Genomic DNA, 16,822 nt, shown 5'->3' with positions numbered 1-16,822 from the left:
GGTTGTGTATAAGCAAACGTAGGAAACATAATAAAAGTCAGTGACGGCGTTCACTGGGGATATCAGTCGGGGACGTTCCTTGATCGTTCTCCAAAAGGTGCCAGTCGCGCGTCATGGAGGTTGCGTTCCTCTCGACGGGTTCGCCAGTCGTCGCGATGACCTTGAGGCCGGTTTCCCTGTTCCGCATTCTAAAAATATTTAGCAACGCGGATAAGCTAGCTACCACGTGTTTCAGCATCACAAATTAGAGAAATAATTACGTTTTAATTTTTATGTTTCTACAATTATGCATCTACAAGGTAATCTTTTCTGCTTACAATCGGAATTGAAAACCAAGCTATTTTAAACGAGTAAAGTCCATGAGTTAAATTTAGCCATTTCTAATATACATAAGTGCAAATACAATTTTATTTTGTAAATATTTAATCCAAGTTTCTGAAATCCAAATCACAAAAGTAGGAAGAATTTATTTATTTATTTTTTTTTAAATGGAAATAGAGAGATGAAGATGTATTTCTTGTATGAAATATGATTAAGACGTGTACTCTTTATCTTTTACAATTAAATTTTTAATACATGAACCATTTTTAATACGAATGAATTTTTAATACGTAAACCATGAAGTAAATTATCTATACTGCATTAACAAATGAATTGCAAAGAGAGGGAGTAATTAATATCTTTAATATAAGTAATCAATATAATCTAGATTATTGGAGTTTGAACAATAATCTTGTACCAAATAACTGAGGAAAACTTAAAAAAAAATGTCGATGGTGTAAATAAATGATCTACATTGAGAAAAAACAATGGTTGCAATTATAATAATTAAATTATATTAATTTATATATCATTTATATATCATTTTCGGTGCAAATTTTATATTTTTATTATTAAAACTATAAATATAATTATTATTTTTAACATTGTATCAGAAATAATTGTAAAAATGAAGCTTCTAATTATTTTACCATGCAATTGTACAAATATCAAATATTTTTTTCTCTCAATGAAATAAAACGTATAATAAAAATGATTCATTTTTTTATTAAAATAATCTTCGATTGCGTAATTATAAATCTTTGTGCAAAATTATCTGTGCGACAACTCTAATAATTAATAATTATTTTCATAATGACCTGGGGTGACCGAAGGCTCAGGTCAACGACGGCGACGAATTGAACTTGCAAATTTCTTGTCGCCAACAGCACGCTCGCGAGAGAAAGAACGACTTTTAACTCTCATTGTGTTTGGAGGATTGCCAAGAATCTCGAGAATCTTTCACGGACCGTGTAAACGTCGCAGACACGTTTCATACGTCACGGACGAGTTCGTTGTTTTTCTACGTCACTAACTTTACAAGATCATTAAATCGCTTCGTCGAGTTGCATATTAAAACTAATTCGAATCGAATGCACATATTTTCGATTTATATTCCAATGTTTATTTTCACTCACGCAAGACGGGTACCGTTTTATGTTTCTTGAATGTTTGTAGCAACAGTTAAAACAGATTACGAATCTGCCGAAATTCTCACGCAGAAATTGGCACTTCGAACGGCTGGGCACAGAATCGAATACAGGCATTGCAACATGAAACGCTTTCTCGATCAAGGGAAACGAACGATTGGCATCGCGAATTGGTACGACATGGCACGAGATGGCCGTGTCTCGGAAACGCACCTGCGACGCATTGTAACAGGCGTGCGCGTCGCAGCTTCTCGCTCCAAAATTTCGAAATTGCTCGCCGTCCTCGGGCCAGTGTCGTCTTATGCCATGTCGCGCACCTTATCCACATGCATTATTATCGAATTACCAGGTATCTTGCAACGTAGGTTTCGTAATCGGGCCGTTTCGTTGCGCTGAATATTAAAGTCGATGTTACGCGAGAGCGATGCAAAACGTTTTCGTGTCCTGTCCGTGAACACGCGACGCAGGGGTCCTCCTACGTGCACGTGCACGTGTCCATTTGTGTAATTAATATATGCACGGGACTGCATAAAACTTTATAATGTTCCCACGTATTAAGTTCTTTCGCCATTACGAGGAAAATTATGTTCTACACCGAAAGGATGATTTTGCTGTTTTGAAAGATCTAAAATTTTATTAAATACAAATGTGAAAATAATTTTTTCGAATCATCAATTTTTATGGATCATCTAAATAATTATGTTGAAAACTCAAATTCTTTGCTAGTATATTAAAATTTTTTACAGCATTGTTCATTATTTTTCAGTTTCCAACATAATTACTTTAATAGTCAAACAAAATTATTTTCAAATCTATAGCTAGCAAAATTTTAAATTTTTCAATAAAATCGTTCTTTCTAAAGTTTAAAAACTGTCAGAATATGAATGAACGTTAAAAAATGTAGGATTATGCAAAATACAATAGTTGTGAAATGGGTTGCTTCTTTCCTTCTTTTATTATTGTAAAACTTAAGTAGAGTAAAATTATATTGGGTGTTTTACATTATTTTTCGAACGAAACCCCGATATATTCCATTTATTTTATGATAAATCGAATATGCAAGTATCCGAGTAGGATGTACTTCTTCGTATTTTCTTCTGCAATACAGATACTTGAGAAAATAGAGAACAAAGGGATATATTTGATAAAGTATACCTATTCTTACTTAAAAAATGCGATTTGAAATTTAATCATAGAAATAAGAAACACGACGTATTAGATATAACGTCATAACATCCTGCAACCGCTCTTTCAAATAGTTCTCTGTGCAATCGCAGCATTATTCAAATTATTTCTTGTGGACAATTGGATCGCACGTGGCGTGTCGACGACCTACGTACACGTTATTCGATCGTACACGTGCGTACGTACGTGATTTTTAATTGTACGGTTAGCGAAACATCGATATGAATTATAAGTACTCACGCATAAACGTAGATAACTCGTAAATATAATGCATATACAAGTCATGAACTCGCGTGTACGTGAGTGTCCCTGGTTTGGAAAAGGGACGAAAAGAACTTTCTACTTTGTCTAGGATAGATGAACTTTCACATTTGTCTCTTTATGGAATTGTCCTAGAATCAAAACCTGAGCTCCAAATAATCTTTATTTCATTCGTAAGATGTTCGGCGGTCAATGTCTTAATTGAAATCGAAGAATATAAATTTCATTCATTTTCTAATTGAATAGTCGACCGGAATAATAATATAAGTAATAAGTAAAAATATATAATAAATAAAAAGTAAGTAGAATAAATAAAAATTTAGTAAAAATGAGATTGCATCGAGCTGACTTGTACAGATATTCTGGTGCATTTAAAATTTTCATGTAAGATATAATTATTTTTCTAAATTTCAGATATTAAGTTTTTATCTCTTTTTTTTAATCTGATGAAAAAAAATTGTTTAAAATAATAATTACAATGTTATTTAAAAATAAATAAAATTTTTATTTATTTTTTAATTATACTATTATGTAATTCTATGTGTTATAATTTTATCGCAGATATATTTGAAAGAGTAATAACATAATTTGCATTTTGCTATTAATTATTGCACGCGTATGTGATAAAAGAATAATGTTTTCTGTAAAAAAAATATGTATAAAAATAACTGTTATCAATTTAGCGAGAATAAAAATTATGAGAGAGAGAAACACGAACATTAATCTTGAAATTTTACTTTGCCCGTCGATGTCGGTATATACGATTTCACTCAAATCGAACACGTGACTCCGTTCTAGTAGACGTAGGCGTATGTAAAGTAACGGATATACACATGAGTCAAGGAGGAAATGCTGTTTAGATGGCAACAGCGCCAACCTTGCATTGCACCAATTTGTATTTCTGTTCATTTTCCGTTACTAATTAACACTGCAATTAACAATCACTGCAAATACAGTTGATGTAGAATATGTGAGAATATGATTTATATTTTAACATAGACGATTATATTTACCTCTCTGACTTTCTATGCATATGTTTCAATCTTACTAAAATTATTTAATATCATATTATGTCGTTTTTAATTATTTATCTAAATTTTATAATTGAATTATAAAATAATCAGTTTTACTTTTTATTTGCCATTACTTTTAATTTTATTCCGAATTAAGCAACAAAATTCTTTTTTAATTATAAATAAAAATTAAATATAATATAAAAATTAATTCTTTTTATTATAGGTACATTATATCGAAAACATTATTGACTATTAAATATTATAATATTGTAAACCTAAACGTGAAGAATATTTATTCTAACTTTAGCCTTTATGTAGATAAACAACGATTCTGTTTTTTTGCATATTGAAATTTTTTTTAATTCACAAAACAGTAGTGATGATTCTTAGGTTATTTAACCACAATGGTTCGTGTTGTACTGCTCACTTAATATTCAATGTGTGGCACAGCGTGTTACAAAACAGCGTTACGATATCCTTTGCCAGGCCGATAACATAATCTTTACACAACTCAGCTCAGAAAACTCTCATAGCAAATAGGTATAAGAAGTAGATACGTTAGTAACCGTCGTAAAATTTTCTGTATGAATATTAATGTTCGCTAAATCCGCAAATATTTTTTACTTTGGTTGAAAGACTATTTGTCAACCTTTCTACTTCTTCAACTATTCTATTTCTTACGAAAATACAGAATGAAGTTAAGCTTCCATTGCGATGTCCAAAAAATCAGTTTAATTTATCTTATATGAGTATACACTGTTAGAAACGTAACTACGAGCTTTCTTTATATTATGTAAATGAAGCTCGTAGTTATGAACGAAATTAAAAGTAATGAATGATTTAACTAAAAATCAAGTTACGGTAATTACTTAAATATATATTGTAATGAACATGTACATTAAATATCATAAATTTTCATGAAAAATACATTAAATTTTATATATATGTACACAAATATATTTTTTAGTTATAAATACATTAAATTTATAATGTAATGTCATAAAATCAAGTTCAAATTGTGTAACTTAAAATTTAATGAAATTTAAAAACATTTCTAACAGTGTAAATGTGTATATAATAATAAAAGTCTCATAATTTTTCAAATATTAGGTGTAGTAAAAAGAAATCCATTATTTTTCCAATAGATGGCTTTAGTAATCTGTATCTCGTCTACGCGTGATTAATAATATCATAAATATCGATAAAAAGCAAATATTAATTTATTTATCTAATAGCGTTTTCTCTTGGCTGCATTATCGCCCACTAGTGCAACACTCAGACAGTATACCGTGTTTCCTTGGCTATGGTGTAGTGCAGCCAAGTTAAATTTTATACGTATTTTATACGCACAAAGTGGGATTTTGCTACACCGTCTCAAAGAATCAGTGTGACATTTAAAATTTGAAAATGGAAATCAAGCAGGAACAGGATTTTAGTGGAATAAAGATGTAGTGTACACCATGGTGTGCATCACTCTAGTGTAATGTAGCTGAGTGTAGCACTTACATCCAACTGATGCGATGTGAGGCTGCACCCAGTGTATCCCAAGAGGAAACGCTATAAGTTGTCAGACATTATCAATGACCACGCTTACTGCACGACCTATACGATAGGTGTCTTTATTTAACCTACAGGATAAAAGGATATTTATTGAGTAAATCTAAATGCATAGTGTAAATATATTAATTTTATATATATATACATATTTATGTATATATGACAGATTTTTTTAAAATTTTGTATCTAAAAAAACTTATCTTCGTCGTGTAGTGAATTATTATAAAATTATTTCCATAAGAGAGCCAGAGAGAATTTACTCAGTAGATTAGAAATATTTTTAATTGATAAATCAATACGTTCTGCTCTCGATGCATGCATGTATGTCAGTTGCAGTCACACAAAATCGTGGGAACAACACTAAGAAGATTAACGTGATACGTTAAATAATTTGTTATTCTGACAATATCCAATTTGATAAAGTAGTTTGATTAGAGGACTCTAATGGGTTCGGCATTATTCTCGGCAAAGCAAAACGCAATAATGACGCGTGGAAAACAACCGTGTATGTGCCGTTTCGCTCGCGGCGAATGGCGTTGAAGAGATTATCGTCGCCGTTATGTCACACGCGATCTGACAGACCGACTCCCGTTTACAAGAAACACATATTTCGTCAATGGTTTTCACTTTTTATTATTCCATTGGCAGCTGCAGCTACGAGACGAACGGAGCGTGCATTCGAAATCGTTTCGGAGCAGGAAGCATAGTAGTTCTAACTTTGTACACGATTATCTGATATTTGCGATCTATAAGTTGCAGTGATCAAGTATTTAATGGCAATTCAATGTGTAATTCATTGTAAGTGGCCGCTCGTGCATTAAACGAGGCAGTTGGCTGTTTCAGAAAAACTACAGATTTTATTGAAAATATTAGGTGTTGGAATTAATTCGTAGCGTTTTACAAGTGATGGGAAGTACTTTCATTAATGTATTTTTTAATGCTCATGTGAAATAAATAACATTCTTTCATTAAAAAACGCTACGAATTAATTCCAACACCTAATATAATTAATCCTCTCTTTGCGGGAACAAAGTTTAACGAACAATTTTACACACACATACATACACACACACACACACAGAGTTAACGTTTCATATACAGTCTATTTTTCTTCACCAACATTTCATTTGAATGAAAAGATAATAATAGATATTTTACACTCTTCTTCGTACTGCGGTATTCTTACATAATCTATTACTGTTTAGATCTAATCTCTGCTATGTATGTAATCGTTAATAACATTTTAATTTATGTGCGTATAATATCATATATTAATCTATAAACTTTTTTAATATAATTATTATATATACCTCTATATTATAATTTAAAAACATTTATAATTTTCTTTCAGTGTAAGTTTACAATTATAAATTTTTAAGAGATTGTTATTTAAAAAAAATAAATATAAAATTTAAATTAATTAAATAATTATTTTAAGTAAATTAAATAATAAATTTAATTAATTATTTAGTGCATAATTTAAATTTTAAAATTTGTTATTATTAATTCAATATAGTACCTATATTATTATTTAATATATGTAAATTATCGCCTTTATATGCCTTTAAAAATAATAAAAATGTAACTTTTAAAATTGTACGAAATCTGTAGAAATATAAGTAAATATTTCTACATTAAATGGGATTAGAGAAAAGATCTACAAAGGAAATCTAGAAAGTTAAAAATTGCTTAATTGTAATCTGCTTAATTGTAATCTGATTCATAAATTCTAATAACGAGTTATATCACTAAATTTAATTATTACTAATGAGAAATGCATAGTTTGTGTTTGCGAGATGGGTTTTTAGGGCATTTCACTTTCCTTGTACATTACATGCCGACGTGATCTAGAAATCCTGCATGTGTGCAAGTAGACAGTCGAGCGGAGTATCTACTTTAGCATAACGGGTAGGACTTCATTGCCTCCAATGATTGTCCGCCAATCAAGTCCCATATAATCACATGACGTGTATGACTGGCAATCATTAGCTCAGTTTTTACCATCAATACTCCAAACACGCATTGTTGATCGCACAATTTAACGTGAACGTGGACAAAAAAGTATTGTTTACAATATTTTTATTCTCATTTTAATCAATCATTTTGACATATGAATCTCGAAGATCTTCGCAAAAAAGTCGACAATAAAATATTACGTAAGTACAATATTTAAATCTTAGATTTGTAAATTATTTTATTTCTGAACTCTTTTTATATGACAGTATTTTAAAGCTATTCTAACAATAAATTATCTTCTTGCTCGAGAGGTGCTTATAATCTATTGTATATAATATATTTTATAATGTGTATATTATATAATTTTTTATTTAATATGTAATCATGTAAGCGTGTAAGATATCGCTTGCATTCTATAAAGCTCAATTAATAATAATATAAGTTAATAAAATAGAAATATTACATGTGTTACTTCAGTGTTTTGCTAGGAATAACATGAGTATTAAATATAATTTTATGATATATTATAATTCATAGTTAATAAAACGTTAAAATCTTTTCTTTTAACATCTCTTGTTGTAACATTTTTATAAAATATCAAAATATATAAATTTACATTAAATTATTTAAGCACTAAAGATCCAGCTTTGACCATTAAGGGCTTTATTTTCTATTGGGATTGAATATTTTTATAATTCATTATTTTATATATAAAATATTAAAATTGAATTAATCGTAGCTTTAGTTAAATCCAATTGCATTTTGAATATGCGTTTGAAATTACAAATTAATTAAAGTATGTAATAAAATTAAATAGTTTATTTATAAAAATTTGTGCATTCATTAACGTTCAATGCAGGCAGCGACATCTGAGATACTCAATAAAAGTTCAGTAATGTCTGCTTCGTGTAGATATTAAGTTTCCAACAGCTGGTCTTTATAGGATTCCATCTTAATCGATAAAGATACTTAAATAAGTCACATTTAGATTTATATTAATTGTTTACAACATTTTTTAAATTAAAATTATATTTAAAAAATGAATTATATATTTATCAACTATAATACTACAATAAAAAATAAAGTTAATTTTGCAAATGAGTTTTTAATTTAACAATTCCTTTAAAAAAATGTTTTCCATAAATTTATTAATAAAATATTAGTCTTAAAATATTAGTCTTAGTTAAGCTTCTTCTATTTGGATATATTATTTTTATAGCGTTTTCTTTTTCTTTTTAACATTAGCATTTTTTGGCTATATTTAAATTTTATATATTAAACTACACATTTTTAAATATTTTTTTAAAACAAATAAATTTCTAAAGATGGTTATTTTAAATCTATCATATCTAAAATCTGCAGTAATAAAATAAGTATCTGCAAATTCATAAATACATTATTATTTTATCACTGATTTCTTGTTAAATAAAAATTAATCGATATAAAATCGTATTATAAAACTAATTGGTCAATTAAAATGTACATTAGATCGATAATTCTTAGCCATTTTTCTTCAAGCGATTCGAGTTATTAGGTTCGACTTATCGCACTACAAAGATATCGATTGCGCAAAACGTTCTAAACAAATATGTATGTACTATCTTGTCGAAAAACATCATGTGCCACGTCGGTTAAATGCAAGGCCATTTTTTCGATACGAATCATTCAGTTCCACACAAGCTGCTCTGTTGAACGTGTTAACTGAAAGCATGGCGCTCCTCGCGAGAATCGCCAAGAGTGAGGTACGAATACATTTATCGCTGTCACGATCGGTATGCTGACTGTCATTTCGCACGCTCTTCAAAAATTTGTCGCGTTACAGCTGCAGGCTGCGTTTGAATGATTAGTGCAAGAAATCTGACCATCTAGTGGATATCCGACGAACTGCGAGCTTCGTTAGCGCGAAAATCAATTGTTTGCAAATTATTTTGTGCATATCATACTCCGATTTTATTGTAGTGTGCGTGTAAATAATTATTTCTGCATTCGCAACAACGAATATCTAACGAGTGTTTCTGATAGACCGATATGAATATTGAAGAAATTGTAAAGTGACATTTGTCTTTATTACTTCCCATTTGGCCCCATTGTATTAATAATTATTATAATTTTTTAAACCATTAAGTATGTACATTTTTATATTTTGTGTAAAATTTTTAATTGTTAATTAATAAATGCAAAGATAGATATAAAGCAAATTGTTAGCTTACTTTATAATTTATATTATCGAGAAAATACTTTGATCTCTATTATTATATTTACAATTTTAGGCTGCATTCATAGTCAAGCCTTATATTTAAGGTTTCTTTAAATTTATCTTCAGATAAAATCTCTACATATTATTTCATTGGTTACTGAGCATCTAAAGATAAATTTAAGGAAGTCTTAAGTACAAAGTCTGACTATGATACGAGCATTAAAATAAGAAAGGGAAAATCTGATGTATGCCAGATGCTAATTTATTATAATGATATGTCACTGACGTTACAACGTGTTTGACGCATAACGTATTGGTCGTGCTATAATTTTTAAAAATCGATTTTTTAAATAAATATTATTGTAAATATGTTAAATCTATCTATAAAACAATAAATATATTGTAATTAGTTTTTAATTAATTTCTAGATCTATAAGTTTTATTAAATAATATTCTTTTTTAAAACATTCTATAAAAAAAGTCTTCGTGTGTGATGCAACTAAACTTAACTTCCATAATAGTTAGCTAAACGAAAGAATGCGCTTATCAAAATATTAAGCATGCAGCTGAAGCGTTTATAATTCGAACCCAGAAACATGTTTAAATGTGATTGTTATATAAAATAATATAAAATATATTCGTATATTGCGTTAAAAGTTAAAAAAAAAACTATATCGCTTTGAAGGCAATGCTAAATAAAAAAATAATTTAAAAAACTAACTTATTCGAGATATTAATAATTATAATTCTGTTTTCGAAAAGATCGTATCATATCATACCATATATCTTCTCGTTAAAATATATTTGATATTTATGAAATTTGAACAAAAAAAAATTAGGTTATGTAATTACTTTGTTTAAAATAAGATATATTGTTATATTCTGTTTAAGAATGCAAATTCTTTTTACATTATCTTGATCATGTGGGATGCATCAACGTGTTAATAAAATGTACAAAGTGACAATTGTCTAACCAATTGATCCTCGGATGACTATGACGTTTGTAAGAGGAGAATAACATTAATCATGATTTTTATCTAAACTTCGTGTTGTATAAATGAAACAGTTGTCGACAAATATGAATCGTCATATATTTATTAACTCGAAAACAGTGCTATCACATAAATTTGCTTGCCATTTAAAAGTACTCAGATATCTCGAATGACGTAGCTTTACTAACTTATCAATGAGTATATTAATCGTACGATCACACAATTTGTAAATAAAATCGCAAACAAATAACGTTCCACGAAAAAAATATTCACATTTGAAATAATGTTATCTGCTATTAATATCTCTAAATCAATTTCTAATAAAGTATGTGCACAAATTATATATATTATATATTATTTTAGTGCATACAGAAAAATTATTTAAACTAAAAATATAATATAATATTTTTTGTACCAATTAGTATAAAAATATTTCAGACACGGTTTACAAGATCCTATAGCAATGCTCCAATGGTTAAAATGTATATCGATGGACAGTTCGTAGGTAAATATTATTATAAATATTTAAATGTTTTATATTCTTATCAATTTTATAATCTTATCATTTTATATTCTTATTAATTGAATATTTTTTGTATTTCTCTTGCTTATATTATAAAAACGGAAGAAATTTTTTCACATGAAAAGTTTATTTTCAAATACTGTTAAATATTATTAGCTTCATACTCTTTCCTTAAAATAATGCAAAAAATAATAAAATCTTTCAGTAATTTTAATTACAATTTTTCAATTCAAACTTATTAAATTGCTTCTAATTTTAATTTTATTTTATTTTCGTATTGATGATATATTGACATATTCGGGATAAAATGCAATTTATAAAATAATATTTATAAAATATATATACAAAATGTATCGCAAATAGACAAACCTACGAAAGAATATTATGAAACGAAATCAGTTGAAGATGATATACATATCTTCAAGTAAAATGCACTTTGTGTTATTACAATGATATTTACGCATTCGTGCGATGCTATAAATCTATCTATAAATTACATAGATATTTATTTAAAAAATATCAGAATAAACGTCAATAACTTTACAATAATTAAATTAGATATTAAGTCATTCTTGTGTGTGTTAGGTTAATAATAAATATATAGGTAAAATATAATTACTGTATATATTGCATAAAATATATTGCATAAAAATTGTATTATACTTCAATTAATTATGTATTTTAAATTATTTCAATATAAATCATATATTCAATTATTTTAATTATGTTATAGTAATTTACACATAAATAATTTTCATTTTATAATTTGCAATTCTTTTTCAGACTCAAAAGCCACAGAGTTCACGAACGTCCACGATCCAGCAACGAATCAATTGCTGTATCGCACTCCAAAATGCACAAAAGACGAGATGGAGAGTGCAGTACAGAGTGCACAAAAAGCATACGAGAAATGGCGACATACAAGCGTGCTAACGAGACAAAATTTGATGCTAAAGTATCAGGCTCTTATTCGCGAACACTCGGTCAGTTTATCAATACATTCTAAATTCTAAGCCAACATTCTAAATTATTTCACGAATTAATTAATATCACTTTCGAAAAATAAAAAAAGATGAAAGAGGGATGATAACATATATTTGAATCAAAGATAATAAAGATAAGATAATGAGCAGGGCAAAATTAAAGAATCCAGTAATACAGTAACAGTTTATTATTGCATAAATGGCAATGGACAATCACCGAACCACGCGAACCTTTGCTAAGTAATCACGTTCTCGACATTGCAAATATTTTACTACAGTTTCATTATATCTTCATGTCTTATTCGTTTTTATCTTATTCTTTGAAGATTTTTGTGATATTCCATCTGTCCATAGAAAGAGATTGCGGTGAATCTCGTGAAAGAAAATGGAAAGACTTTGGCTGACGCGGAAGGAGATGTGCTTCGAGGTCTTCGTAAGTATATCGCGTTAAATTGTTATCTGTATTATTATATATCGAGCAATTCTAATTTAATATTTAATTCGTTTTTTTAATAATTTAGTTCGAAATTGTTGAATAAAAATGAAGAAGTATTAAATAAATATAAAAGAACTATTCTGATATACACGAATCATGATATACACATATCATTTTAATTTTAATTTCAAAGAAATAGATAGATTAAAATTATGCAAAATGTAATTATAATATTTAAAATTATAACGATTAATTACACGATTAATAATTATAATTGATACTGCGTGAATTGATTTTTAACTATGCGGCGGCAGAGGTTGTTGATGCATGCACATCGATTCCGGTGCTCCAAATGGGAGAATCTACGACCAATATCGCCACGGACATGGATATTATCTCGTACAAAATACCCCTCGGTGTTACTGCATCCATTTGTCCCTTCAACTTTCCCGCCATGATACCGCTTTGGTCGTTTCCGATATCGGTCGCATGCGGGAATGCCGCTATCCTGAAACCGTCGGAGCGGGTACCAGGTGCATCTATGATCCTCGCTGATCTCTTTACGAAAGCCGGTGCACCAGCTGGTCTTTTAAATGTAATACACGGTCAACATGCAGCTGTGGATTTCATCTGCGAACATCCCGATATCAAGGCCGTCTCGTTTGTCGGTTCTGATCAAGCGGTAAATAAAGATTAAAAAAAAAAACATAATCGGGGAAACCGAAATCGTGCACAGAAAGAATGATTTTGCTAATGTATTCACAAATTTAGCTAAATACAAATCTAAAAATAATTTTGTTGAATTATAAAAATAACTATGTAGGACGTAGTTCAAGCATAATGAGCAATGTTGCAAAAAGTTTTGATAGTCTATCAACTAGTTTAAGCATCCTACATAAATTATTTTAATGGTCCAACAAAATTTGCAGATTTACATCTATTATCTATAAATTTTTAGGTACTTTAAAAAAGTCATTTTTTCCGTGTGTGGGTTGCGGTATCACCTAGATCGAGCGCTTATTTTGCTTTTACTAAGAATTTAATAAAATTCTAATTATAACTTATTTTTATTAAACGTTTAATCTTGTTAAAATGTACTTTTTATGTAAAATTTATATTAAAAACATTTCTAATGAAATTTAGATGTAATCAGACAATATGATGATACGAATAATAAAACAAAATCAATGAATTTTGTAATTTTCAGGGCAAGTATATTTACAAGCAGAGTAGCGCGCACGGAAAAAGAGTACAGTGCAATATGGGCGCTAAAAATCATTGCATTGTCCTGCCAGACGCGAATAAGAACAAAACATTATCGCAAATCACCGGGGCGGCTTTCGGCGCTGCCGGGCAGCGATGTATGGCGCTCTCGGTGGCCATTTTCGTAGGCAAATCTAAGGAATGGATACCCGAATTAGTAGAGGCAGCGAAGAAATTAAAGGTAAATGCCGGTCATGTGCCCGGCACGGATCTGGGACCTGTTATATCACCACAGGCAAAGCAAAGGATCAACGAGTTGGTCGAATCAGGTGTTAAAGAAGGTGCGAAATTGTCTCTCGATGGAAGAGGTATCGTTGTATCCGGCTTTGAAAACGGGAACTTTGTCGGACCCACAGTATTAACTGATGTTAAGGTAAAATATATTAATAGTTCAAGAATTAATAAAGTCTAACAAGGAGAAACACATAAGTATTCACGGATTTTGAGCAGTTTTTGCATGATTATTCTGGGGCAAAAAATAATCCCTGCAAAGCAGTAAATTACCTCTGTGTATTTTTCGAGAAAATCAATTTTAGACAGATCGCTTTCAAACCTGAGGGAATAATTTGCGCTTTTTTAAACGTTAATGACATATGTTTTAATACAAATACGATTAGTGTAATTGTGGCACTTACGTTTATTTGGTGCGCATGGTATAAAAAGACAATATGCTTCGCATGCTTCTATGATAATTACCACTCATCATTATGTGTATTATTTTGCCAGAAAGCATTGTGTATGAATAACGAGAAATAAATCGTATGTATATTAAAAATTAATTTTCCTAATATATATATATATATATATAAATTATCGTTTCTTAAATATCTATCGATTCCTCCAAGTTTGAAAGCGATCCATCGTCGTGACCTAAAATCACGATTTTCTTGAAAAGTACGCAAAGGTGCAATTTATTATTTTACAGAGATTATTTTTTGCTGCCCCAGAACCATGCAAAAGCTGATCAAAATCCGCGAAATACTTATCTATATACTGAGTCTCTCCGTAAGCTTTAAACTGCTATAAACTAAAAAATACTGTCTATGAGAGTTTATTTATTCTCTTAAATAAAAAATTAATTAAATTAAATTATTCTTTATCTATAGCTTCATATCCATAAACCCATAAACAAAAGTTTCATCTATTGACATAAATTTTTTTATCTAAAATTTACAACATTTTAAGTCATTAAATGAGAAAAATACTATATTCAATCGAAGGTTCTTAATGTTTAAATACATATATCTTGTATAAATTTATGTTCATTCTGAATTTGCATACCGCGCGTCAAAATGTATCTTTTTCTTAAAACGCGTTTATGAGAAAAATCAGAATAGCAATGTCACTTATTAAATTGCTTGTACAATCTAATAAATGATATTACTATTCTGATTCTTCTGAAAAAAGCTTTCGGTGCACGATATGTAGAATCAGAATGTATATAAATTTACACAAGAAATACCTGTAATGTATTTAAGTACTAAGAATCGCTTCGATCAAATATAAGATTCCTCTCATTTAATTAGATTCATTCTCATTAATCTAAAAATTCGTATCATTTATTTATTATTTAAAAATGCGTGCTATATTTTAATTAACGTTATATTTTAACTCAATTCTTCATATTATTCCATTTAATTTACATCATAGATCACTTGATATTTATGCATGTTATAGCCTACAATGAAGTGTTACACAGAAGAAATATTTGGACCCGTTTTATCGTGCATGTTTGCTGACACTACCGATGAGGCCATCGACATCATCAATAAAAATCCTTATGGCAATGGCACGGCAGTTTTCACAACAAATGGGGCGACAGCCAGGGCATTCGTGAACAGAATCGAAGCCGGCCAAATTGGCATTAACGTTCCTATACCCGTTCCCTTACCGATGTTTAGTTTCACTGGCAATAAAGGTTCCTTCCTCGGCGATATGAACTTTTATGGAAAATATGTGAGTACATGTAACTTTGCGTACTTTTATTTGATGAATCAATCCATTTATCAAAATATATCATACTTGTAACTCTTTACAATAACTTTTTAAATTATAATTATAGTTATTTAAGTTAATTGAAACAAAGAAAAAGTAATAAAAAATAGCTAAAACAATATATACAAATAGAAATATATCTTATTCTTGCAAAATTAAAATTTGTTTAATAAATAATTTTTTACATTTGCAACTATGTTATAATACGATTGTAAATAGTAAATAAATAAGGTTCTTTTGAACAAATAGTTAAGATGTATAATATAATAATATAGTAATGCGCGTTTTTTCATTAATCTCATTTTAGGGAGTAAATTTCCATACGCAAACGAAGACAATAACACAGCTATGGAGATCAAGTGATGCTACCGATATCGCATCGTCGACAACAATGCCAACTATGCAATGAGGCTGTGATTTTACGATATACCAAAACTTCACTCAACTTCACTATGTTCCAAAATTTCATGAGTAAGGATATATAAAACTAATTCTGCGATTTATAACGTAAACAATGTCTTCCATTGTTGTGTACAAATTTGTTCCTATAAATGATCATATTTTTATCTAGGCCTAGGCCTAGATAAACTACATATATTTTTTTATATCACAATAAAGTGTAGTTCATATCTCAATCTTTTATTTATACCTTAAAAATAAAAATTTGATTGCATTAATTATAAGACGTTGTATATAGTAGAAAATTTAATAAATAATTTATGCAGCTATATCTGCATAATATATTTAAATATATTATATTCTCATTATTATTTTAAAAACCTTATTTAAAAGGTAATAAAATTGTTTCCTTACAAAATAATAATATTGTCAAAATGATTATCAAAAATTCTAAAGTGTAATTATAAAAAAATTCATTTACCAATGAACATTTAATAAAAAATAAATATTATTTATGCAGTAAGCCTTAATGAATTCTAAATCTTTAATTCTTTTTAATGCACTAATTTAACTATGCTGAATTCGTATAA

At 28.9% G+C, this 16,822-nt stretch overlaps 2 protein-coding genes across 3 annotated transcripts in view; one reads left to right on the top strand and one right to left on the bottom strand.

Moving 5' to 3' along the window:
* LOC105148923 (uncharacterized) overlaps positions 1-16,822 on the bottom strand; it is a 256,440-nt gene that overhangs the window by 176,162 nt on the left and 63,456 nt on the right. The window lies entirely within an intron of this gene.
* On the top strand, positions 9,022-16,462 carry LOC105148927 (putative methylmalonate-semialdehyde/malonate-semialdehyde dehydrogenase [acylating], mitochondrial). Of its 2 annotated transcripts, XM_011060985.2 has the most exons (8): positions 9,022-9,186; positions 11,072-11,138; positions 11,940-12,139; positions 12,494-12,572; positions 12,890-13,257; positions 13,783-14,211; positions 15,516-15,794; positions 16,141-16,462. In XM_011060985.2, the coding sequence occupies exons 1-8, from the start codon at positions 9,037-9,039 to the stop codon at positions 16,240-16,242; spliced, it is 1,674 nt and encodes a 557-aa protein (XP_011059287.2). In that variant the 5' UTR covers positions 9,022-9,036; the 3' UTR covers positions 16,243-16,462. The 2 variants fall into 2 exon arrangements, with proteins under 2 accessions (XP_011059287.2, XP_011059289.1); XM_011060987.2 differs by lacking the exon at positions 11,072-11,138 and having other exon boundaries at positions 9,095-9,186.

Source organism: Acromyrmex echinatior, chromosome 15 (assembly GCF_024713525.1).
Source record: "Acromyrmex echinatior isolate Ae372 chromosome 15, ASM2471352v2, whole genome shotgun sequence".
In the NCBI taxonomy this organism is placed as follows: domain Eukaryota; kingdom Metazoa; phylum Arthropoda; class Insecta; order Hymenoptera; family Formicidae; genus Acromyrmex; species Acromyrmex echinatior.
This window is presented reverse-complemented; position numbering and strand designations above follow the sequence as displayed.